This window comes from Pogona vitticeps, chromosome 5 (genome assembly GCF_051106095.1).
Source record: "Pogona vitticeps strain Pit_001003342236 chromosome 5, PviZW2.1, whole genome shotgun sequence".
Lineage (NCBI taxonomy): Eukaryota > Metazoa > Chordata > Lepidosauria > Squamata > Agamidae > Pogona > Pogona vitticeps.
The window spans coordinates 93,719,977-93,745,864 of record NC_135787.1 but is presented as its reverse complement, the minus strand read 5'-3'; the positions used below and the strand labels follow the sequence as shown (position 1 = coordinate 93,745,864).

General features: G+C 42.1%; 1 protein-coding gene across 7 annotated transcripts in view; it reads left to right on the top strand.

Moving 5' to 3' along the window:
• FOXJ2 (forkhead box J2) overlaps window positions 1-20,984 on the top strand; it is a 46,832-nt gene extending 25,848 nt beyond the window's left edge. For 2 of the 7 annotated variants that reach the window (XM_078394088.1, XM_020805778.3), the window contains exons 3-11: window positions 325-399; window positions 877-945; window positions 3,161-3,301; window positions 3,564-3,759; window positions 6,856-7,158; window positions 8,024-8,125; window positions 8,322-8,522; window positions 13,785-13,883; window positions 18,548-20,984. In XM_078394088.1, the coding sequence (XP_078250214.1) occupies window positions 325-399; window positions 877-945; window positions 3,161-3,301; window positions 3,564-3,759; window positions 6,856-7,158; window positions 8,024-8,125; window positions 8,322-8,522; window positions 13,785-13,883; window positions 18,548-18,627 (1,266 nt within the window). In that variant the 3' untranslated portion in view covers window positions 18,628-20,984. Of the gene's footprint in view, window positions 1-324; window positions 400-876; window positions 946-3,160; window positions 3,302-3,560; window positions 3,760-6,855; window positions 7,159-8,023; window positions 8,126-8,321; window positions 8,523-13,784; window positions 13,884-18,547 lie in introns of all 7 variants that reach the window. The other 5 variants (XM_020805779.3, XM_020805776.3, XM_078394089.1 and 2 more) reach the window with 3 other exon arrangements.
• The last annotated feature ends 4,904 nt before the right edge of the window (window positions 20,985-25,888 follow it).

The following is a 25,888-nucleotide window of genomic DNA, read 5'->3' as shown; positions in this document are numbered from 1 at the left end:
CATTTTTTTTGTTTGGGGTGTCCCTATTTTTTGACTTGCCTTATGGAATGCGGATTTGCTGCGTTACACAATATCTGTTGCTGCACTCTTGTGCAGCAGTAATGCAGATTCTCTAAGGCACAGCAGGTAGAACAAGTTTCCAGGGAGTTGTTTAACGTTCATTTCTGCCTGCATGCAGTTTTTATCCAGGATGTCTGTTTCTGTTCCTTCATCTGGCATGTCTGTCAGTTCATATCTGGAAACTCTGAAATCCATCAGTGTTGGAGATAGAGGGGCTTGCTGTGCATTAACTATGGTTTGTTATTTTTCATGGTCTTTCTCTAGAACTCCATTCGTCACAATCTCTCCCTGAATAAATGCTTTCGAAAAGTGCCTCGCCCTCGGGATGACCCTGGAAAGGTAAAAGATCTGGCTAGATTTCCTGTTCGGGGATTTTCTGTCAATATTGAGTCCTTCAGACTTTGCTTTTTGTAAAATGAGGTAAAAGAAAAAAAACAAGTAAACAGGTGGAATAAAGGTATGCAGAAAAGGCAGCTCATGTGTAATATTCTACAGTGAGGGCACATGTCTTGAGATTTCAGTAGGTTCTTGAAAGGTCATTGTGTTTCATGTTTTGACATCAGAATTGCTATTCTTGCCTAACCTGTTGTTCCCAAGTATATTGGAGACTCAGAGGTAACTAGGATAATGAGATATTTAAAAAAGAAAAAGAAATCAAGGAAGATGTTGCAAGAGAACACAATTAGAGTGCACATAGTGTAATTGATAACCCTGACAACTAGGCTCTTTTGCATTCTAGATCATACCTCTGCTGTTTCTGACACTGGCATGAGTTTATTTTATACTGCTGTCACCAGTAGATGTTGTTGCTTCTAGGGCTCTTATTGGACGATCGATACATGTCCTGATATCTCCCGGAAGAGGCGGCATCCACCAGATGATGATGTGAGTGTGACTCGTCCATCCTTCATCCAGGGTTGAGAGTATTTGTGAGAGAAGATACAGGACAGTTTTTTTAAAAGGTCCTACACCTGCCTTGCTGCTGTAGGGCACAGAGAAAGCCCAGAATTCAGCCTCCACTGTCATTTTTGCATGTATTTTGAAAGAACACATTTATATCCTTTCTGTCTCTGTATATGAGCAGTGCCTGATCATCTGAAATCTTCAAAGCATAGAAAGGTATCTGCATGAGACTTCCACAGATCAGAGAAATGAAAGGCTTCGCTACTCTGTCCTCCTTCCATGATTAGTAAAACCAGAAATAATTTTTTTAAAATGGAAATAAATAATAAATTATGCCAAATTACTTATTACAGTGGTGCCCTGCTTGACGATGATGATCTGTTCCAAGAAAATAGCTGTTAAGCAAAACCCATTAATCCATTCTGGCTGTTTTTGGTTCTTAGGTTGAGGGGCAGTTTGTAAGTCAAAGCCGGTTAATCCATTCCTACCACTAGGGGCAGAATTTTTTTCTTTTTTCTTTTTTTTTTTAACCTAAGATGGCATTGGTTAAAAAAAGGGCAGGAAACCACGGAGGGAACAAACAAACACTTTAAAAAGAACACTTTTTAAATCAAGCACCTTTTACACCAAAACAGGCACATTTTCAACCAAATACCTTTTAAATCAAAACAAGCAGCTTTTAAAGCAACCAAGCACGTTTTTACCCAAGCAGGTTTTAACTTAAACCTAGCTCCCTTTTACCCAAGCACCATTTAACCCAAACAAATCACCTTTTAAACTAACTTTTATATTTAAAAATGACAATACCAGGCAGTCCCAGGTCTCTCTTCCCATTCTCTAACGAGGAAGCAGACAATCAGCCTCTTTGCTAACTGAAAGTTCCAATTTCCCGCTTTCCCTGCCTTCCCCACACTTTTTTCTGTTCGTAACTCGAATCCAAGTTTGCAAGTCGAGTCCATATTTTCCTATCAGAGCGGTTTGTGTCGAAATGTTCATAACTAGGGCCATTCGTAAATCGAGGGTTGACTGTACTTACTTACTCTCCAAAATGCAAACAGTAAATGCAGTGACTAAGTGGAGATCAAAGTTTTCTATAAAATATAGTGTCATACTGTATATAGTCATAATGCATTTTTGTTTGTATTTTGGAGAACAAATAATTATTAATAATGAGTTTTAAAGGTACAAAGATTTTTCAGTACAGTGGTGCCTCACTTAGCGATGTTAATTGGTTCCAAAAAAACATCGCTATGGGAAAACATCGCTAGGCAAAACACCATTTCCCATAGGAGTGCATTGAAAACCATCCTTAAGCGAAAATCGCCATAGGAAACATCGCTAAGTGAAACATGGTTCCCCATTGGAATGCATTGAATAGGTTTCAATGCATTTCAATGGTTTTGACAGGTCCGTTTTCGCTATTTTTAAAGTGTCTTAAAATGTTCAAAAACTGTTTAAAATGCTTGGAATCGCTAGTGCACCTTGTAAAACCTTTGCAAACTTAATTTGGCTTTGTTCTGAGTCTTCGTTAATTTTTGGTGAATTTTCCCCCCATTGGAATGCATTGACAGCTGTCAAACCTACAGTTCAATGCATTCCAATTGGGAGGGGGGGAATTCACCAAAAATTAACGAAGACTCAGAACAAAGCCAAATTAAGTTTGCAAAGGTTTTACAAGGTGCACTAACGATTCCAAGCATTTTAAACAGTTTTTGAACATTTTAAGACACTTTAAAAATAGCAAAAATGGACATCGCTAAGCGAAACAGGGGGACCCAAACTGTCATCGCTATGCGAGGCATGGTCCCGAACATCGCTATCTGAAATTCCCCCATTGGAAACATTGCTAAACGGAGCGCAAGATCGCTCCTAAAACCTCATCGCTAAGCGAATACATCGTTAAACGAGGCAATCACTAAGCGAGGCACCACTGTATACCCCTGTAAGTTCTGCAACGGGTCCCTAAATGTTCTCTCATATTTTGCTGATAATTTTAAATGAGCTCAGTGGAAATTATTCTGATGTTTGACCATTAGACATGAGTTTTGAATTTCTAGCATATCATGAGACAGGTGATAGTCCCTTTCAGTGCTGTATTTAGTCCTCTCCACTATGTTGAGTATTGTGCCAACTTCTGTGCTGTGTTAACCTCTCTGTCTGTTTCTTATCCATATCCTTTCATTTTCCATCTATCCAGTTGTCACAAGATTCTCCAGACCAGGAGGCAAGCAAAAGCCCACGGGGGCCTATATCTGTTGGTGCAGAAGCATCACTGTCTCCTGAATCCACTCAGCAGATGTCATTGCAAAACACACCACCTATCGGCAGCTTCAATCAGGTTTGTGGAGATGGGATGGGCGAGAGGATGTATCAATGGCCAAGAGTTGGAACAAACAAAAGGGGAAGACCAGTGAGGGAGATTTAGGAAGATGAAAAACACTGTGAGGTATTACACAGAAGAAAGTTGAGGGTGAAGGTTGGATGAGTGTGATGCAATAGTCTTTAATATAGGCCAAAGCTAATAGCTGTGAAGGTAGGAGACTACGTCAAAAGATATAGTATGTTGAATTTTATTGCACATTCTTATCTGTCCACAGCAGAATACAGGGCCTGTTGATGTGGCAGCTACAGTGGCAAGTGGACAGGGCCGTGAAGGGGCAGATGTTCCACCTCCACACTACAGCACCAGCAATGACTTGAAATTCTCCTACTCTGAGATCAACTTCCAAGACCTGAGCTGGTCCTTCCGAAACCTCTATAAATCTATGCTTGAGAAATCTTCTTCCTCACAACATGGTGAGTAAAAGTGTCCAGCAAGATCCAAAAGAATCCATAGAGGGGGTTTTTGCACCCTAGGCAAATATTGTATCTCTTAGTTTCTCTAATAGTGATGTCTGGTCATGTCTGTGTGTGTGTGTGTGTTTTTTTTTTTTTTGCAGCCTCTTTGCATTGTGAAGCATTATTGAAGTATTGTGTATCTTGGTAGGCATTGCTGCATTGAGTTTGGCCAGGCTGGAAACAACAAAGAGAGAAATGCACCCCCTTTTCGCTTGGAATGGGGAAAGAATTGAATTTGCTTTAGAGGGCCCTGCATTGACACAGAGGCCTCATAGTTTCAGCTGGTTTCCTGGCAAGTTCTTTAGCCTTGGATTATGGAATCTTGGCTTAAGATCCAAGCATCCTGGATTGTACATTAAAATTATTTAAACATTGCTTTGTAAGAGTGTTTGTAAGAGTGGTAAATGGAAGACCGATATAACTTTTTCAGGCCACAGATACTTGAATCTGTCAAAATCCTAACAAGAATATACCAATAAATATGGAAAAGAAAACCCACAGACTGACAATGTTCAATATACATTCCAAACCCCAAGAAAGGAGATGCCAAGGAGTGCAGTAACCATTGCTTTAATTTCTGGTGCAAGCAAGTTGATGCTCAAGGTGTGGCTTTTATCTTATATGGAATGAGAAATGTGTGATGTTCAAGCCAGATTCCAAAAAGAAAAACACTCAAGACCATATGGCAAATAGCCTTTGGTTACTGGAATGCACCAAAGAGTTTCAGAAGTTGTTCAATCTATTCTTTATAGACAGCAAAGCTTTTGATTGTGTGGATCATTAAAAACTATGGGTTGTTCTGAAAGAAATGGATGTGCCTCAGCACTTGATTGTTTGATGCCTAATCTGTATTGTGGACAAGTTACCACCATTAGGATAAATATGGAGAGACAGAATGGTTTCCTATAGGCAAAGGTGTCAGACAAAGGGTGCATTTTAACCCCTTAGCTCTTCATTCTGTATGCAGAACATATCATATGGAAAGCCAAACTAATTTCAGATTATGGAGGAGTGAAAATTGGTGGAAGAAAAAAATCAGTAGTTTAAGATATGCAGATGACACCATCTTGATGGCAGAAAGCAGCAATGACTTCAATCAAATTTTAGTGAAAGTGAAAGAAAAAAATGCCAAAGCAGGACTCCAGCTGAACATTATGAAGACCATAGTCATGACAACAGAGAACTGCACAACTTTACCATTGATAATGAAGAAATTGAAATGCTGTTTATACTCGAGTATAAGCCTAGTTTTTCAGCGCAGTTTTTTTTGCTGAAAAAGCACCCCCATTGGCTTATACTCGAGTGTCAAAATTACATGTTTTCCCCTGCAGTGCGGTTGTTCTCCGGACTCCCCCACTCATCTACGGGCGTCTGCAGCCTCTGTGGGTGGTCCAATGACCCAGGTTAAGTACACCACATTTCCGTTTCTAGGACACTCCCATCCTCCTCCTCCTGCATATTTTATGTAGCCACCTTCCTCCTCCATCCTCTGTCTCCCTCCATCTTGTTACACAGCAGTAGAGCAGTACATAAGTGCAGCATCCGGTATGAGTCCTCCCTCCGCAGGCAGTGAAGTGTGTCTCGCAGCTCAGATGGGCAGTATCTTCAAAAACATTTAACCTACTGATGCCTCAATTAATGTAATTTTATTGGTATCTATTATTATTACCAGTAGCTGCTGCGTTTTCCACCTTCAGCTTATACTTGAGTCAATTCGTTTTCCCAATTTTTTGTGGTAAAATTGGGTACCTCGGCTTATATTCGGGTTGGCTTATACTCGAGTTTGTATATCTTGCTTTAATCATCAGTCCAATTGGTAACTGTAGCAAAAAAAAAATCAGAAGACTGAGACTCAGAAGAGCATCAGTGAAGGAATTAGAAAAGATCATCAAGTGTAAGGATGTGTCACTGGAGACCATCACCATATATGAAAGCTGGATAATAAAGGAATCTTAACAAGGGGAAAAATTAATTCACTTGAAATGTGGTGCTGGAGGAAAGTTTTGTGCATACTCTGGACTGCCTGAAATATGATAAACTCAAACCTGAATTAACTCTAGAGGCAACAGTGATGGAACCAAGGCTGTCATACTTCGGGCATATTATGAGGAGACAAGATTATCTGGAAAAGACAATAATGCAGGGAAAGATTGAACTCAACATGAAAAGAGGAAGATCAAATATGAGATGGATTGGCTCCCTAAAGGAAACAACAGGCTTTCTTTTTCAAGAACTTATCAGGAACAGGACAGGACATTTTGGATATCTCTCATTCATAGGGTCACCATACGTTGGGGCATGTAAGAGCAACATATAGGAGTGTTGCTATATATATTCTTGCACTTTATGAGTAGAGAGAGAGATTTTAGCTGGATCAATGGCTTTGAAATATACTGTATTTTTCTGTGTATAAAATGACACTTTTCCTAAAATAATTAGGGGAAAAATTGAGGGTCCTTTTATACACAGAAAGAGGCAGAGGAAAAGAAGCACTTGCGCGCACTCGGGCACCTCTTGCTGATGCCGCCACCCATTGCCTCCTCCAGTGCAACTGCCGGGGCTCACTTCGCCGTCTTGTCCCCTCCGATGGTGGAGGCAGTAGGAGGCGGAGGCAAAGGAGCACTCACATGCGCTCGGGCATCTCTTGCTGCCACCGCATCGCTTCCTCCGGCACTCCCTTTGGGGCAGGGGACACGGCAGCAACGATGTGAGCTGGAGGTGAGCCCTGGCAGTTGCAGCCACTGGATGGCGCCATCTCATAAAATTTGCCTCTCCCCCCCAAACTTATATTCAGAAAACAGTGAATTTGTTGGCCCAAGTTGCTGTTGAGTCTTGGAGGCTGGATAAATAATTATAGTACTAGTAGGATTGTTGCTTTGATAATCTTTGCAGGCCTAATATTTGGGACTGCTGAGGACACTAGGCTCACTTCATAATATTTGAGACAGCAAGGACACTAGGCTCAGTTTAGAAACAGTTTAGAAAAAGAAAATAGAGATTTGGTCATCCCACTAGTTTTCAGATTTAACAGCTTTCTCTTAAACTTTTCTTCAGATTTCTCTTCCCTGCTGGGAGAAATGCAGCCCTCCAACCACAGTTACTACATGTACCAACAGCAGCAGGTACCTTCCTCAGTGGGAGCACCACCCCCACTCCACACTCCCACCTCAGAAGGTTGTCCATCCCAGGGTAACAAGCAGCAAGGAGGAGACAGCTATGGTCCTCCACCTGTGATGTCCATTCATCCCTCGTCAATGCAGCACGGAGGATATCACCAGCATCAGCAGCACCACCCACACTCCCATTCTCAGCAGCAGCAGCAGCAATCACAGGCTTCAATCAATAACGCTAGCTTTGGTGAGTTACGAATTGCAAAAATAATGACGGAAATTAATCGAATTAAGGATGGACACGCAGAAGCCTCAAACATAGCCTTTTCTTTATATTTTTTAAAAAGAGAACCCACTGCTTTTTATTATTTTTTTCATATATTTTTTAAAGAAATCTATACAGAGCATAGTTTATTCTTCTTTTGGTCAAAAAGAGCCTAATAACATTTTAATTTGTTTTTAATTTTACCTATATTTGATTTACATCAATAATTTTAAACTGTACAACACTCTGATAGGAATAACAGAAGAGGGAAGCTTTCTGGGGGAGGAAATATATAAAATAATAAGTGGCCTGAAACTTTAAAAAATGCATCTCAAAAATCATTTTAGAACCTCTGAAATAAACAAATAAATATTGCATGCAAGAAGGAAAAAAGTAATGTACTTTTAAAAAAACACATTATTGCTCTTTTTGTTATCCCAAAATGTAGCATACTATTTCATACACATTACTTCCAAATTCTGTAATGGACTGGACCCAGCGATAAACTGTTAGACTGGGATGTAGGAGCTTTTCATGTGTTCTTTTTGCTTTTGGATGATTTGGACAAAATTATGAAAGACAGCTTAAAAGTATGTATGTTTGAATGTGCAACATTTATCTCTGCTGATATACATCTTCCAAGAGACCAGACTATAGGCTTTTGGCATGTTTGGTGACGAACCTGCATTACCTTTTTCATAATGAATTTAATGGTTCAGGCCCCCTTCTCTGTCAGCTTTCAACCAAGGTCTTCGGAGTCCTACTCTGAGTCCTAGTCTATCCATTTCATCACTCTAGCAACTCTAAGAACAGCATATGTTTTTGACTGTTTCCCTCCATCTTCCAGCATTTCCTCCCGATTGGTGCTCCAACATTGATTCCTTAAAAGAAAGTTTCAAGATGGTGAACCGACTCAACTGGTCTAGCATTGAACACTCCCAGTTCTCAGGTGAGTCATGTTATGCTACTTCCCTGTATCCTTCACTTTTAGGTAGCTTCCTGATAAAAAGAGGGAAAGGGTGCCTACACGGGGCTAGGGGGAAACCAGAAGTATGGAGAAGGACTCTTGCTATACTCTTCAGAAAGAGCTGAGAGCAGGGATACTTAATTTCTTACCTCTCTCTTTCTCTGCCCCCCCCCCGCAGAGTTGATGGAGAGTCTGCGTCAAGCTGAGCGTAAGAACTGGACTTTAGATCAGCATCACATTGCCAACCTCTGTGACTCCCTCAATCATTTTCTCACTCAGACTGGTCAGCTCCCTCACCTCGGAGGCCCACAGCAGCCTCCCAGAATCTCCGAGTCCTGTGCCATGAATAGTGGCAAACAAGAACAACCCATGAACCAAGGTACTCGGGAGGGCATTCTGGGAGGGTGTCCGCCATGCCAAGACAGTGGGTCAGTTAGACAGAGTCAAATAAGTACAACCACATCATGTTCTGTGGCATCAATGTCAGGATGGGTTTAAATTCTCCCAAGGTTCAGCCTTTGAATAAAACTTGTTTTATCTTGTATCATTGCTGTGTCCAATCTCCGTCCATGAAAGTTCACCTAAGCTTTTGCTGGCCCTTGTGTAAGTTGTTAGAAAGGAAAGAGGAGGATAGATACGTAAGTATTCAAAGGCCATTACCATCTTAAGAAAATTTGAACATGCTTAGTATCCAAAGGGTGCATGTGGCCTGAACACATCAAAGTTAGTAGTATCCACATTGTGTAAAGTAACAACTTGCACTACCACGAGAACACGATGGCATCTAAGACATAGGTTTGTGTAGGATGGGGGTACTAAGATTGATTAATGATTTAGTTTATACAGAGACTATAATTTATCAGGTATAGAGTCTTATTTGCAAGTTTACAGAGCTTAAAATTTATCTTGGTATAATGCTTGAGTTCCCTTACATTTCAAAAGGGAAAGCAGAGACTTCCCTTTTATCAGCCAGTCTCCGCCTTTCCTTACTAATTATTCTATATATCATGAAAAGGAAACTTAACCAGGCAGCTAAGCGCCACTTAGGAAACTATTTTGTGAATTGTCTGTTCACAATCCTGTACAGAATAATTGGTAAGGAAAATCACAAAGATATGAAGGAATTTTGTGGTCATTTACTAATGAGCAAAATACTTCATGGAGTTTATTCGAAGTCATTCTCTTAGATTTATCAAAGGCTTTTGAGATGCCCCAGCCCTATCACTTTCAGAGTGAGACTTCAATCAGTAATAAAAAAAGGAGAGAAATTGGAGCAATCTTAAGTACTGTCCGGATCCTTCTCACAGGAGAGGAAACATCTCATTTGTGAAGGATCGCTCAAGTGTGAGATAAAATCGATTATGCTCAAGCTAAGGGCATTTTAAGCATGACCCAGATTGCTCCAAATTCCCCATCTAGCCAAACCGTGGGAAGTTAAAGGAATAGTTTTACCAGTTCCACTCACCCAGTGAGTTTCCATGGCCAAGTGAGGATTTGAATCCAGGTCTCTTGAGTCCTAGTCTGTCAGTACTTCCACTACACCACACTGGGCTTCCAGATTAGTAGTACAGATTAATAAATAGCCACTGATCTCTTCTTTTGTAATAATGGCTGGAATCCTACTGATCATTTGTAAATTTGTTGTTGTTTAGTTGTTTAGCCGTGTCCGATTCTTCGTGACCCCATGGACCAGAGCACGCCAGGCCCTCCTGTCTTCCACTGCCTCCCGGAGTTGGGTCAAATTCATGTTGGTCGTTTTGATGACACTGGCCAACCATCTCATCCTCTGTTGTCCCCTTCTCCTCTTGCCCTCACACTTTCCCAACATCAAGGTCTTTTCCAGGGAGTCTTCTCTTCTCATGAGAGGGTGGAGCCTCAGCTTCAGGATCTGTCCTTCCAGTGAGCACTCAGGATTGATTTCCTTCAAAATGGATAGGTTTGTTCTTTTTGCAGTCCAGGGGACTCTCAAGAGCCTCCTCCAGCACCACAATTCAAAAAAATCAATTCTTCGGCGGTCTGCTTTCTTTATGGTCCAGCTGTCACTTCCGTACATCACTACAAGAAAAACCATAGCTTTGACTATTTGGACTTTCGTTGGCAAGGTGATGTCTCTGCTTTTTAAGATGCTGTCGAGCTTTGTCATTGCTTTGCTCCCAAGCAGCAGGCGTCTTTTAATTTCGTGGCTGCTGTCACCATCTGCAGGGGTCAATGGAGCCCAAGAAAGTAAAATCTGTCACTGCCTCCATATCTTCCCCTTCTGTTATCCAGGAGGTGATGGGACCAGTGGCCATGATCTTAGTTTTTTTGATGTTGAGCTTCAGACCATTTTTTGCACTCTCCTCTTTCACCCTCATTACAAGTTTCCTTAATTCCTCCTCACTTTCTGCCATCAGAGTGGTATCATCTGCATATCGGAGGTTGTTGATATTTCTTCCGGCAATCTTAATTCTGGTTTGGGATTCCTCCAGTCCGGCGTTTCGCATGATGTATTCTGCATATAAGTTAAATAAGCCGGGGGACAATATACAGCCTTCTCGTAGTCCTTTCCCAATTTTGAACCAATCAGTTGTTCCATATCCAGTTCTAACTGTTGCTTCCTGTCCCACATATAGGTTTCTCAGGAGATAGATAAGGTGATCAGGCACTCCCATTTCTTTAAGGACTTGCCATAGTTTGCTGTGGTCCACACAGTCAAAAGCTTTTGCGTAGTCAATGAAGCAGAAGTAGATGTTTTTCTGGAACTCTCTGGCTTTTTCCATAATCCAGCGCATGTTAACAACTTGGTCTCTAGTTCCTCTGCCGCTTCAAAATCCAGCTTGTACTTCTGGGAGTTCTTGGTCCACATACTGCTGAAGCCTACCTTGTAGGATTTTGAGCATAACCTTGCTAGCGTGTGAAATGAGTGCAATTGTACGGTAGTTGGAGCATTCTTTGGCACTGCCCTTCTTTGGGACTGGGATGTAGACTGATCTTTTTCAGTCCTCTGGCCACTGCTGAGTTTTCCAAACTTGCTGGCATATTGAATGTAGCACCTTAACAGCGTCATCTTTTAAGAATTCAAATAGTTCAACTGGAATGCCATCACCTCCACTTGCCTTGTTGTTAGCCAAGCTTTCTAAGGCCCACTTGACTTCACTCTCCAGGATGTATGGCTCAAGGTCAGCAACCACACTATCTGGGTTGTCCGGGATATCCAAATCTTTCTGGTATAATTCCTCTGTGTATTCTTGCCACCTCTTCTTAATGTTTTCTGCTTCTGTGAGGTCCTTGCCATTTTTGTCTTTTATCATGTTCGTCTTTGCACAAAATATTCCTTTAATATCTCCGATTTTCCTGAACAGATCTCTGGTTTTTCCTTTTCTATTATTTTCCTCTATTTCTTTGCATTGTTCATTTAAGAAGGCCCTCTTGTCTCTCCTTGCTATTCTTTGGAAGTCTGCATTCAATTTTCTGTAACTTTCTCAATCTCCCTTGCATTTTGCTTCCCATCTCTTCTCTACTATTTGTAAGGCCTCATTGGATAGCCGCTTTGCCTTCTTGCATTTCCTTTTCTTTGGGATGGTTTTTGTTGCTGCCTCCTATACAATGTTACGAGCCTCTATCCAAACTTCTTCAGGCACTCTGTCCACCAAATCTAGTTCCTTAAAACTGTTCTTCACTTCCACTATATATTCAAAAGGGATTTGGTTTAGATTATACCTAACTAGCCCAGTGTTTTTTTCCTACTCTCTTCAGTTTAAGCTTGAATTTTGCTATGAGAAGCTGATGATCAGAGCCACAATCAGCTCCAGGTCTTGTTTTTGCTGACTGTATTGAGCTTCTCCATCTTTGGCTGCAGAGAATATAGTCAATCTGGTTTTGGTATTGCCCATCTGGTGATTTCCATGTATAGAGTCGCCTCTTGTGTTGTTGGAAAAGAGTGTTTGTGATGACCAGCTTGTTCTCTTGACAAAACATCTTTCTTTGGTATCAGTTTATTTTATTTATTTATTTATTTATTTATTTATTTATTTGATTTTTACCCCGCCCCTCTAGACCATGTCTACTCGGGGCGGCTTACAAAATAAAACAAAACAGTATAAAAATATATAAAATCATAAAATTACAAATTTCAATTTAAAACAATTAATTTAAAGAGAGGATTACCAAGATGGAATAGCAAAAAAAAAAAAAGAGAGAGAGAGAGAGAGAGAGAGAAGAGAGAAAGGTGTTGTAAGTCTTCATAGAATTGGTCAATTTCAGTCTTCTCAGCATTGGTGGTTGGTGCATAAACTTGGATTATTGTGATGTTGAAAGGTCTGCCTTGGATTCGTAATGAAATCATTCTATCATTTTTGAGATTGTATTACAGCTTTTCCCACTTTTTTGTTGACTATGAAGGCTACTCCATTTCTTCTACTGGGTTCTTGCCCACAATAGTAGATATGATAGTCATCTGAATTGAATTCGCCTATTCCTGTCCATTTTAGTTCACTGATGCCCAGGATGTTTTTTCTTGCCATCTCCTGTTTGACCACCTCCAGCTTCCCAAGCTTCATAGATTTATATTCCAGGTTCCTATGCAGTATTTTTCTTTGCAGCATCGGACTTTCCTTTCACTTCCAGGCCCATCCACAGCTGAGCATCCTTTCGGCTTTGGCCCAACCACTTCATTAGCTCTAGAGCTACTTGTCCTTGTCCTCCGCTCTTCCTCATTAGCATTTTAGATGCCTTCTGACCTGAGGGGCTCGTCTTCCAGTGACATATCTTTTAGCCTTTTGTTTCTGTCCATGGAGTTTTCTTGGCAAAGATACTGGCGTGGCTTGCCAGTTCCTGCTCCAGGTGGATCGCGTTTAGTCAGAACTCTCCACTATGACCTGTCCGTCTTGGGTGTCCCTGCACGACCTAGCCCATAGCCTCTCTGAATTACTCAAGCCCCTTCGCCACAACAAGGTAGCAATCCATGAATTAACTGTAGCTAATTAATGAGGTGCAAGGGCACATCCTAGTCATTCAATTGAGATGAGGCCAAGAATGCCAACAAGACACACAACAGCACCTTGTTTATTAGTTGTGAGAAGTTAGACAAATCTTATGTGAACACCAGTAGGATTCTGGCACACTCCAGGTAAACAGATTAGGAATTATAAATTGGAATAGTGGTGATTAATGTTTTTTCTTTCTTTCAGAATATAGATATGGCCAAAAAATTTAAAAAACAACAAAAAAACCCCCTATTGATGTGTGGAGGCAGCAAGCTAGTCAAAATATTTATGGATCCACATGGAAGCATTGCTCAGTAAATATTTGAAAGATTAGTGAAACAAAGAGAAATGTTAAGAGTTGGGCAAGCAAATTTAGACGTTTTGTTTAGTCAATAGTGCTGACATGTAATGATCAGTTACAAAAGTAGATACATTTACCAACCAAAGGCAAAGTAATGCAACAAAAAATAAGAATATCTTGAATATCTGAGAAAAGCAGGTGATATAATACTGCAATTTTCAGTCATACTTCTATTATCTGCTTCCGAGAGGTTGCTAGATCTATAGAAAGCTGGCAAGGGTTATAGATGATGACATCGATGCCTGCCTTAGTCTCTTCTTTTTCAGACTGCAAGCAGTTTATTATTAATGATTCTTCACCCTTTTTTGTCTACTAGTGAACTCTTACGGTCAGCCACAACCTTCCCATCTCTACCCTGTGCCATCTCCCATGTACCAGATATCTACCCAGGACTCACCAGGGTATAATCGTCCAGGTAAAGTACAGTGAAATCTTGCACTATAATAAATTAGTTATCCATTAAGGTGACACTGGATTCTGCATTGTTTTTCCTGTAAGAGAGAAATTTAAAAAAATCTTTCCAGGTGGATGAGTAGTGTTGCACCTGTCCATGTTAGTGCTCCAATTGTATTAAACTCAGAAGAACAGTTCTAAATTTAGACCCGAGAAGAGAGACAATAGAGCACAGAAAACTCTAGAAAGCACTAGGCTAACAACACTGTAATATGGGTGCTCTGTAAAACAAAAATGGAGAAAGGATAGTATAATGTGAAAGCATCTTTTATTTCATCCTGAGTCCCACAGGCAACGAGTTTGAGCAACCCATGAGAACAGGGTCCATTCATGCTCATCTCCATTGCAGTTTTCCCACCTCTTCTTTTGGCCATGCTGGAGTGTAGCCAAGAAATGCTGGGATTTCGTTTATTTGCTGTGGATATCTGGCACATATGTTGTATTAATCTACTAATTTGTCTTACCTCAAAAACAAAATTGCATTTTGTTGGTGAGGAATTCTGCTTTTGTTGCCTCTACAGGTCTGCACTTCACCTGTATCTATGCAGGTCTTCCCCAATTTTGTACTCTTCAGATTGTTGGATTGCAATTGTCATCATTCCCAGTCACCATGCATATTGATCTACATTACAGCTCCTCATGAGAAAATTATATAGCAAAGAACATCTTCACTTAAATATTGTTTTATTTGTTTTATTTATATTTGTATCCCAACAAGGGACACAAAGCAGCTTGCAACATTAAAATTCACACAATTAAAAACACAGTAAGTTAAATATTAAAAGATAAATTAAACAGTATATGATTTAAAATTAGATTAAAACATTAAAACATGGAAAGATTAAAATTGTTTGCTGAAATGGGGTTCAGGGATTCAGTTGTAATTGTTAAACGCCGACTTGAAGAGATGGGTTTGTAACTTTTTTCGGAAGGATAACAGGGACGGAGCCATCCTGATCTCCTGAAGGAGAGTGTTCCATAGCCTGGGAGCTGCGACAGAAAATGCCCTCTCCCATGTCCCCATCAGCTGTGCTGGGAATGGGACAAAGAGGAGGTTCTCCTCTGCTCTTTCGCCAAGAAGGCACATATAGGGAGGTAGCCTGGACCCAAGCTGTATAGGGCTTTATAGGTAATGACCAGCACTTTGAATTGGGCCCGGAAACGGACTGGTAGCCAGTGCAGTTCTTGTTACAGGTGCGTGATACGCTCCCTGTAGCTGGGCCCAGTCAGTAGTTTGGCTGCAGAGTTTTGCACCAGCTGAAGTTTCCAAATCGTCTTCAAAGGCAGCCCCACATGGAGCGCGTTACAGTAATCCAAACAGGATGTAACTAAGGCATGTGCCACTGTAGCCAGATCAACATCTGAAGGAACAGGTGCGCAGCTGGTGCACCAGCTTTAGCTGTGCAAATGCACTCCTGGCCACTGCCAAGACCTGGGCATCCAGGTTTAGAATAAATGCATTAATACACCCAAGCTGCAGACCTGAGTTTTCAGGGAGAGTGTAACCCCATCCAGCACACATAGTATCCCTATTCCCTCATCTGCCTTCCAACTAACCAGGATCACCTCTGTCTTGTCTGAATTAGGTTTCAATTTGTTTGCCCTCATCCAGCCTATTACTGATGCCAAGCACTGGTTTAGAGTCAAGACAGATTCCCTGGAACTAGGTGGAAAGGAGAGATAGAATTGAGTGTCATCCGCATACTGGTGACATCGAACCCCAAAACTCCAGACAACGTCTCCCAGCAGTTTCATGTAGATGTTAAAAAGCGCGGGTGAAAGCAGAACCCTGAGGAACGCCACAGGCCAATGGCCAGGGCGTTGAGCAGGAGTTGCCCACCACCACCTTCTGAGTTCTCTCCTCCAGGAAGGACTGGAGTCACTATAAAACAGTGCTTCCGAGTTCCATCCTCCAGAAGGATACCATGGTTGATGGTATCAAAAGCTGCTGAGAGGTCCAGCAGAACCAACAGGGACATACTCCCCCTATCCAGTTCCTGGCATAGGTCATCCACCAAGACGACCAAAGCTGTCTGTGTTTCATAGCCAGACCTGAAACCAGATTGAAATGGATCTAGATAATCCACTTCCTTCAGGAATTCCTGGAGCTGAGAAACCACCATACGCTCCAGTACCTTGCCCAGGAATGGGATGTTTGAGACTGGTCAGTAATTATCCGGTACACTGGGATTGAGGGAGGGCTTCTTCAGTACTGGTCTTATTAAAAAAGGTAAAGGTTCCCCTTGACAATTTTTGTCCAGTCGTGTCCGACTCTGGGGGGTGGTGCTCATCCCAGTTTCCAAGCCGTAGAGCTAGCGTTTGTCCATAGATGGTTTCCATGGTCACATGGCCAGTGCGACTTAGACACGGAACGCTGTTACCTTCCCACCAACGTGGTCCCTATTTATCTACTTGCATTTGCATGCTTTCGAACCGCTAGGTTGGCGGGAGCTGGGACAAGCGACGGGAGCTCACTCCGTCGCGTGGATTCGATCTTATGACTGCTTGGTCTTCTGACCCTGTAGCACAGGCTTCTGCGGTTTAGCCCACCACGTCCCTGGTCTTATTACTGCCTCCTTTAAGCAAGCAGGGATCCTGCCCCCTGCAGCAAGGAGGCATTTACCACTCACCGTACCCAATTGGCCATTCCTCCTCCAGCTGCTTTTATGAGCCAGGAAGGGTAAGGGTCCAGCACACATGTGGTGGCATTCACCTCTCCAAGAATCCTGTCCATATCATCAGGCTGCACCAACTGAAAAGTATCCATTAAAATAGGACAAGGCAAGGCCAAAGTTACATGCACTGGGTCTGTATCAATTACAGCATCCAAGTCAGTGCAGATCCGCGCGACTTTATCTGTAAAGTTTCATGCAAACTCCTCACAGCGGGGTGTGGAGTGGTCAAGGTTTTGGTGGGGCAAGTACTAAGCTGTGACCACTCGAAACAACTCCACTGGACGACTTTGTGCAGATGCAATGGCAGCAGCAAAGGACCTTTTCTTTGCTGCAGACACTGCCACGGAATAGGCCTTCAAATGGGCTCTAGCCTGTGTTCGGTCGGATTTACTCTGAGTTTTCCACCATTGTTGCTCTAGCCTCCGTCCCACTCGTTTCATCACTGCCAGCTCCCTGGTGAACCAGGGGGCTTGCCTGGCTCTACTTCGTGGGAGAGGACGCTTAGGAGCAATTGTGTCCAGAGCTTGGACAGGATCGCCTGCTGAGGGAACAGGAAACTCCCCAAGAGCCATAAGAAAACCACTTGGATCCATCAGTCTCCTGGGGCGAACCATCCTAATAGGTCCTCCACCCCTGCACACTTGAACCCAGAAAACTGTGGGACAAGGCACCTGGTGAGGGGGATGGAATCACAATAGACTATTACACCTCCCTATCCCCCAGGTCTGGCCTGCTACGCCACACCCAGGTGGCCAAAGCTGGGAGAGACTACCTCCCCCAGCTTCATCCAGCCAGGTCTCTGTAATACAGGCCAGGTCAGCCTGCTCATTCAGGATCAGGTCCTGGGTGGCTGATGTTTTCCCTTTTACTGACCTGGCATTCAGCAGCAGCATTTTTAACCCAGGGGGACTATTGGCACGGCTATGCAGGCTGGCTGAATAGGGAGACAAGACATTTGGGGGTGACTAGAATCCTGCTCCCTCCCCCTTTCCTACAATGATTCTCTTGTCTCCTCTCCTCATATCTCCCTCTACCAATGGCAGCTCCCTACTCCCGCTCATTGGACTCCTCATTTGAAAGATACATCCCTCCCACCCCAGATCGACAGCAACAGGCAGGCAAATAAGAAAGGAATCCCTCTAGGCAGGAAGAATGGACCTCACCCTTATTTTTCAGTCCTCAAACCAAACACCCAACACCCCACCAATCCACCCCTTTCCTTAGAAGGCTCCTTATGTAGGCCCCTTCTCTCCTAGAGCCAGGTGGCCAGTGTAGACAAGGGGGTGAGAAGCAGCCGGATGCAGGGAACCAGTTCTGCAAGGCAGTAGGAGTCTGGAGCCACACTCCCACAGGATTTACTGTATTTCTAATACTGTACCAATGTTCTGTGAATTGCATAAGCTTTCAGCCATGAGGCCTTTTTGAAGTGCTAAAGTATTTCCAAAGCATATTGAATGAAAAAAGTATAAGGTTATGAAAATTATTCATCATTACTATGTATATGAATAATAATAAATAATTTTCTTCATTATTATTATCATTGGAACCTAATATTGGTTTTTACAGCCTAAAATGTGGGGTATTTGGGGAGTAAAACACTGTGGTTAAAATCCTGCTTGTTCTTTCCATGTGTGCAACAGGTTGTGTCTGTGGTTGTCTTTTTATACCAGCTGCATAAAGAATTATTCAGTATCCCTTGTGCAGGTGTAAGCCTTCTTTTCAGTGGGGCAGTCTCCAGCTTGCATAACTGCAAGTTGAATGTAACTGTAGCAAATTGGAAATGTACCACCAGCAGAGCTATGTTCTGCAATTACTGGTAGGATTTTGGCCATTACCCGTCTAGGCTTTGAGAAGAAGAAAAATTAATGATGTACAGGTGTTTATTGTCAAGTTTTCAAAATAAAAAAATACTTTTCCCCTCCCCCCCCATTTTTGTATTCAATATACTCAGGTCATCATCTGGTTCCACGGCCGCCTCCAGGTGCCAGTGAGGAAATTCCTGATGATTTTAACTGGGATTTGATCACCTAGCAAGTTACAGACTTGATAGCACTTCCCCTTTTATAGGATGTGGGAAGGAGAGCCTAAGGTTCAGGTCATAGGACCAACATCCTTGGTCTCTTTCTTTGCCTGTATATAAATATATATTCTCTACTTCCGCCAGTGAAGCTGCCGCAAGATGCTGCCGAAGATAATCCTTCCTTGAGCTCCTTGTTTTACCTTATTTTCTTTTTCATTATTATTATTATTATTATTATCATCGTCGTCATCATCATCAGTAATTGTGCACAGCCCTTCCACTCCACCTACCAGCTCCAGATTTTACATGTTTACTGGCGCCCTCTGTGGGATGGAGGGTAGAAAGACTGTTCTGCAGTGCTATCATCAGGAAACCTCAAAAGGAGGACTTTCTGAAGGCATCTTTCTCTTCCTCCAGCACTTGCGTTAAACAATCCTTCTTTCCCTTCAAGGTGACCAGTGATTCTGTTTTATTGGCTGTGAGAGTGCAAGAGCCCTATGGATCTTGGGAGTCTGTAATAATTATGTTCTTTCTTAAATGTTGTAAAGGGGAAAGGGGGAGGGACTGATTAAGTAGGCTTTCGTACACCAGGAAGGGACAGCAAGAGAAGCAGGGCAATAACAAGGGCAGAGAATGGGATTCTTTAGAGATGTGGTGCTTGGCTGGTATTGGGGCTTGATAGGAAGAGAGAAGTCCTGAGTGGAAAGCGGGACTTTCTTTCAAGCTGAAACCGTGGTTTAGAATCTGCTGTTGGTAGGGACTGAGTGTCTGAAAAAGACAAAGGGGGGCCTTTATCTGTTTTCTACACTGCCTTTTTCAATCACTGCCAATTTGCACTCTCCACCCCCAGCAGATGAAGAAAGCTTAACAGGTTTGGCTTGTATCTGCATCATGTGGGTCGGGTACAGAGTTTGAACCAGACTCCTCAGGGCTTGTAACACAGCATTTTTTTTCCTCCTTTGCCTTCTTTCATAATGCAGCAAGACTTGTATTTGAATATGCTGATAAGGTGCAAATCAAGAAATAATCCTCTTCCCTGCAGTGTTGTTTTTTTTTTTTAACTTACTCTCAGTTCTTTAGAAAAGGGTTGTGGCTTCTAATGCAAGAGTGGAACTCGAGGGTATTTTCTCTGCCTTATTTTAATGAGCAATTGATGCTTCCTGTTTTGTGGATGAAGTAATATGAAGATAAGAATGTAATTCTGAGTTGAGTCTGGTGGGCAGAACTTTAAAATTATCGGTTTATGAATCGGGCACTTTGCTGCAGACTGTAGAGGAACTACTGGAAGTGTGTTGTTTGGAATGAAAGCTGAAAGTGTCCTTCCAATTCAAGTGGGTTCAGCAAAGGCAGAAGGTGATTGTGTGGTAGACCATAGAAGATGGGGAAGAATGATAGTGCCCAATGGGGAATGGGTTGGAATGGGTTTTGAGCTGGATCGAGGTGAGCGGGGGGCCCTCTCTGCTTTGTTTTCAGTTTCTAGTGTGACTCTCTTTTAACCAGACCTCTTGTTAATCTGCATGCCCTTCCAACAGCAAGCCTGCTTTGTGTGTCGGGGGAAACCAAGTTGGAAGCAAAAACATCATGGGACTGTGCTGTGCCAGGTGTGGGAACGTTCTGTAGCGTTGCTTTTCATTTGCTGTTTCACTGAATTTTGGAGGGGGGGACTTTTGTGGTTGTGGGGGAAAGGGGTCATCGTGTGTTCTGAGAGGAATGGAAAATCCCTGACCTGAATCCGTGGAGGACTTTTAATGTTGCCTGCACTGTCATAAGATGAGAGAGATGTGACCAGCAGAGCCTTGTAGGAGAGATTCTGAGGAACATAACATAGAGATGACGTCCCTTCCATCTAGATGCCTGTCAGTGCTTTTTCTGAAAATGAGATTCACAGGAGGCTCACTTGGCCTTTTCAGAGAACATGGGGAGGCAAGGAACTGGGAGAAATAGAAGCTCATACTATTATATATATCCAAAGGCTCCTCATTCACATAGTTATTGGCGCCTTGTCTGTGTATGTAAATATATGCCTCTCAGTGTGCAAATTAACCTCATCCTCCCTTTTCCTCTGAACTAACTGTCATTCTTAAGTGGGTTTATATTGGATTGGACACATGGAGTCATAGACTCAGCACTGGAATCCTGCCGTGTGAGCAGCTGACACAGCCTGTCCAGGAGAAAGAATCAGCACAAAGGGCTGGCCGGCCAGCCTGCCTGCCAACCAGCCAGCCAAGGAGAGGAATCCCTCGTCTGCCCACCCGCTGCAGTGCAACCCACAGTTCTTTGTGTCATGGAGATGGGAGAGGGGTGTGGCCTCACAGATTTATTTTTGTGCATGCTTTCTTAATTAAAAAAGTGAATGTTTATGGTTTAACTGTTTTGGTGCCTGTTTTAATTTGTCCATAACATGCAGGATGAAACTTGGATTACTAAGCTTAGATACCTAGAAAACATTTTCTTGTTCTTACTGAAACAAGTGTGTGCAAATTTTTCAATATCTGGAAAACAGATTATTCATTGAAATTGTACCTGTGTGTACTTACTGTCAAAGTGGAGTTTGCTCATGAATATAAGTAATATCCAAAGGGCTGCATATAGTGCAGTAGCACAGAAGATGTGTAAAATTCAGATTCCTGTTCATCTTTTTTTTTTAACTGAAGATGCGCTTGAAATTGTGGTCTCGGAATCTAGAAAGGAGCTCAGGAAGCATATTTGGGAAATCCAATTTTATTTTCAGAGCAACTGTATGCAGTTCATAGATGGCTGAGCCACCCCACATACTTAACAGCTGAATGAGGATTTGCCTCAGGGTTTTCATATTTCAGGTCCAACGCTATTCACTCCATAACACCAAATTCCAGTTGAGGAAATTCTGTTTAAGGAAAGGGGCTGTAAGTGACAATCAGCACAGTTGGGAAGTGTAGGAAACTAGCAGAGAGGAACCTGTAAACTGTCTTCAACTTCATCCACAGAACAACTCTGGCCCTATACCTCTCAAGTCCAGTTTTATAAGGAACCTTTAAATAAATCCATGGTGCAGGCTTCGTTGGTTACTTTCGTTCAGGACGTTCTACGGCAGAAATCATAATACAATGCAGTCTTAAAAAAATTGATCATCTTGTTTTTCGCCACAACACTGGTCTTGCTGATATATTCAGTATGCTGAAGAGCTACAGCTTTAAAAAGGGAAGTCATTTAACCACACACAGTTCCATTTCCAACTACTGTACATTTTTAAAAGAACCATGCCGATAGGTATTCAAAAATAGATGACTATTCTTCATGTAAAATGAACAAAGTAAACAGCTGAATGAACTTTTCAGGATCCTGAAAATAATGCACCAAAGCAGCTTTTAAAGAAAAAAATTGGCACAGGATGTGACTACACAGCAGAAAAATATATGATTTGTTGTTTATCAAATCAGGTTTTTATGGGTGAAATCACTGAAACAGTTCAGATGATTTGCAGGACTCGGCAGAGACAGCTTGGTTTGCTTGGAGCTGCAACAGCAGAAGTTGTTTTAGGGTGCAAATTGCCAATTTCCATCTCTTATTTTCACAGATTGATCTTGATACTGTGTTTCAGCACTGAGTTGAAACCTTTTTTAAAGAAACAGTTTGGAGACCAGAGGTATTTGGTTGAGGGGAACTGACACCCCCAAAAGTGCCATTTTGCATCAGATCAGAGTAGACTACTGACAAAACTGATGTCAATATTGTGTACTTGCTGGGTTTTAATTCAAATTCATCTGCCCTGTCCAATGCAAATTGTATGGTAAAGGACCAGAGTGGTTGTCCTCCCACCCCCATGGTTTTCTTGGCTATCCAGGAGGGGGGGAAAGAGTTTGCATACACCAAGAGCTGTATTTCCAGCCAATTGGTCAGTTTCCAGAGAGTGAAATCCAAACTGATCAATCCTTAGGCCTGGATTTCTGTGAGGCTGGTCAGAAAAGAAGTGCAAATGGGGTCCATAGAATGCCTGGCCTTTCCAGAAGAGAAGAGGGGAGAGTTGGAGTTGTTTTAGCAGAAGGTGAGCAAAAGGGCAATTCTAGGAAATGGCTTAAAGGGTTGGACTTTAACGTACAGTGGTGCCTCGCTTAGCGATTGCTTCATTTAATGAAGAATTCACTTAACGATGTTTTTCTTGGAGGAATTTTCCGCATCGTTTAACTATGTTCTCTATGGGGAATTTTCACTTAACGATGTCCGTTTTCACTCATTTTTAACTGTCTTAAAATGTTTGAAACCTGTTTTAAATGCTTGGAATCGGTAGTGCACCTTGTGAAACCTATGCAAACTTAATTTGGCTTTGTTCTGAGTCTTCGTTAATTTTTGGTGATTTTTTGTTTTCCCCATTTAAATCCATTTCTTCTATGGGTTTCTTGCCCACAATAGTAGATATGATAATTATCTGAATTGAATCCACCCCATCCCATCCATTTTAGTTCACTAATGCCCAGGATGTCAATGTTGATTCTTACTATCTCCTGTTTGACCACATCCAGGTTACCAAGGTTCATAGATCTTATATTCCAGGTTCCTATGCAGTATTTTTCTTTGCAGCATCAGACTTTCCTTTCACTTCCAGGCCCGTCCACAGCTGAGCGTCCTTTCGGCTTTGGCCCAACCACTTCATTAGCTCTGGAGCTACTTGTACTTGTCCTCTGCTCTTCCTCAGTAGCATGTTGGACGCCTTCCGACCTGAGGGGCCCATCTTCCAGCGTCATATCTTTTAGCCTTTTGTTTCTGATCATGGGGTGTTCTTGGCAAAGATACTGGAGTGGCATTGCCATTTCCTGCTCCAGGTGGATTGCGTTTAGTCGGAACTCTCCACTATGACCTGCCCATCTTGGGTGTCTCTGCATAGCATAGCTCATAGCTTCTCTGAGTTATTCAAGCCCCTTTGCCATGACAAGGCAGCAATCCATGGAGGGGTTTCCAAGACTAAACATGCCCAATTCTTTCAGCCTTTCCTCATAAGGCTTGGTTTCCAGGCCCCTGGTCACCCTCCTCTGATCTTGTTCTAGTTTGTTAGCATCCTTATTGAACTGTGGTGTCCAGAACTGGACACGATACTCTAGGTGAGGCCTAACCAGTGCTGAATAGAGGGGAATTAGCATCACACAGAATTTGAAAACTATATTAATGCAACCTAAAATAGCATTTGCCTTTTTTCGAGCCACATTGCACTGTTGGCTCAAATTTAGCTTGTGATCTACGACAATTCCAATATCCTTCTCACTCACAGTTTTGCTGAGCCAGGTATCCCCCATCTTGTGAGTGTGCAATTGGTTTCTTTTTCCACTGTGCAGTACTTTGCACTTATCCCTGTAGAATTTCATTCTGTTGCTTTCAGCCCAGTGCTCCATCCTATCAAGGTCATTTTGAATTTTGTTTCTGTCTTCTAGGGTATTAGCTATTCCACTCAATTTTGTATCACCTGCAAATTCAACAAGCATTCCCTGCACTCCCTCATGCAAGTTATTAATAAAAAAAAATGAAGAGCACAGGGCACTTTGTTCTGTTATCATTTTTCCATCTTCATTGCAGAGCTGTGCCAATCTGTCTTTTGTTTGTTTTTTGCTACTCACATACCTTAAGAATTCTTTTTTATTGCTTTTAGTGTCCCTAACTAACCTGAGCTCATTCTCAGCTTTTGCCCTCCTAATGCCATACTCGCATTTTGTTGTTATTTGTCTGTACTCATCCTTGGTAGCCTGGCCTTCTTTCTACTTCCTGTACATGTCTTTTTGGGGGTTTAGGTCTTCCCTGAGCTTTTTGTGAAGCCATACTGGCTTTTTTTGCCACCTCCCTCCTTTTTTTCTTGTTGGAATTGTTTGTAGCTGTGCCTTTAGAATTTCTTCTTTTAGAAGCCCCCGCCCTTATGGGACTCCTTTTCTTGTTAGGATCTCCTGTCATGGGACCATACTTATCCTTGTTCTGAGATGATTAAAATTGACTTTTTAAAAATCCAGCAGAAGTGCGCAGCTACACTCTGCTTTCATTTCCTTTGAAATCAAGAATTCTAGAAGGACATGGTCTCTCTTGACTAGAGTGCTCCTTACTACCATTTACCCCCACCAAGTCATCTCTGTTGGTCAGAATAAAGTTAAGGGTAGCAAATCCTCTAGTTTGTTTCTCCACTTTTTGTAGGAGAAAATTATCAGCCACATAAGCCAGGAATTTATTGGAAGGGCCATACTTGCCAGAATTTGCCTCCCAACATATATCTGGATAATTGAAATCTCCCATCACTACTACATTGTGTCTCTTTGAAACCCTGCAATTTATTTTTCAAAAGTTTTGCTCACTTCCTCTCTTTGATTGGGTGGTTGGTAGTAGACTCCAACTACCAAGTTCCTTTTATTTTTGCCCCATCTAGATTGATCCAGATGCTCTGAATGGGATAGCCAATCTCCTCCTCCTGTATTTCTGCATGTTCTACATTAGACAAATGGATGAAAGATGGGTGCTTAAATTAAGGCCAAACGATAAGCTGTGTGACCATTGTGAAGGGGAAAAAATATGTTTATTTAGCAATCTGAAAGTAACTTACTAAATATACAAAAACAGACCTCCCAATTGCAAAAGTTCAAAAGCAAAGTTCCTTAAATGACAGAATAAAGGGTTACAAACTCAGAAACAAAATGTATCTCTTTCTCATGCAACATTGTGTCCAAAGCTAGCACTAAAATGCCAGTCTTGCCACTTTTCTGAATGGAGCTCAGTCTTTGGTAAATGTGTAGTGCAGGGGTCAGGGAACTTTTTTACTTTTTACCCCCCCCCCACAAAAAAAATTATATATGCCAACATTACCCCCTTGATTTGAAAGGAAGGAAATCATACATTATTTGAATTAAAAATATTATTGAATCTACACAGGCTGTGTACTGAACTAGCAGGATGCACCAAATTTGATAAAGATGTGCACTATTTTTGCTGGAACACATTGCACTCCAGCCATGGTGTGGTATAGGGAGTAGCAAGGTGTCCAACGTGCCTAGCAAGTTGCATTAAATTTTTGCTAGCTCGCAGAGGATTTAATAATCACCAGAGTGGTGCTAGCAATGACATGCTTGCTAGAGACAGCCAACGCAGAATGGGGGGGGGGCTTTCCCTACCACTTTAATCATTCTATGTGTGGTGTGCAAAAAGGAACAAACCAGGCTAAAGGTCATGTCATCCACCCTGGTGCCACAGCCCAATATCAAAGGACCAGTGTGCTTTTTTTATCATCATCAATGGAAAACTCAGCAGTGGCCAGAGGATTGGAAAAGA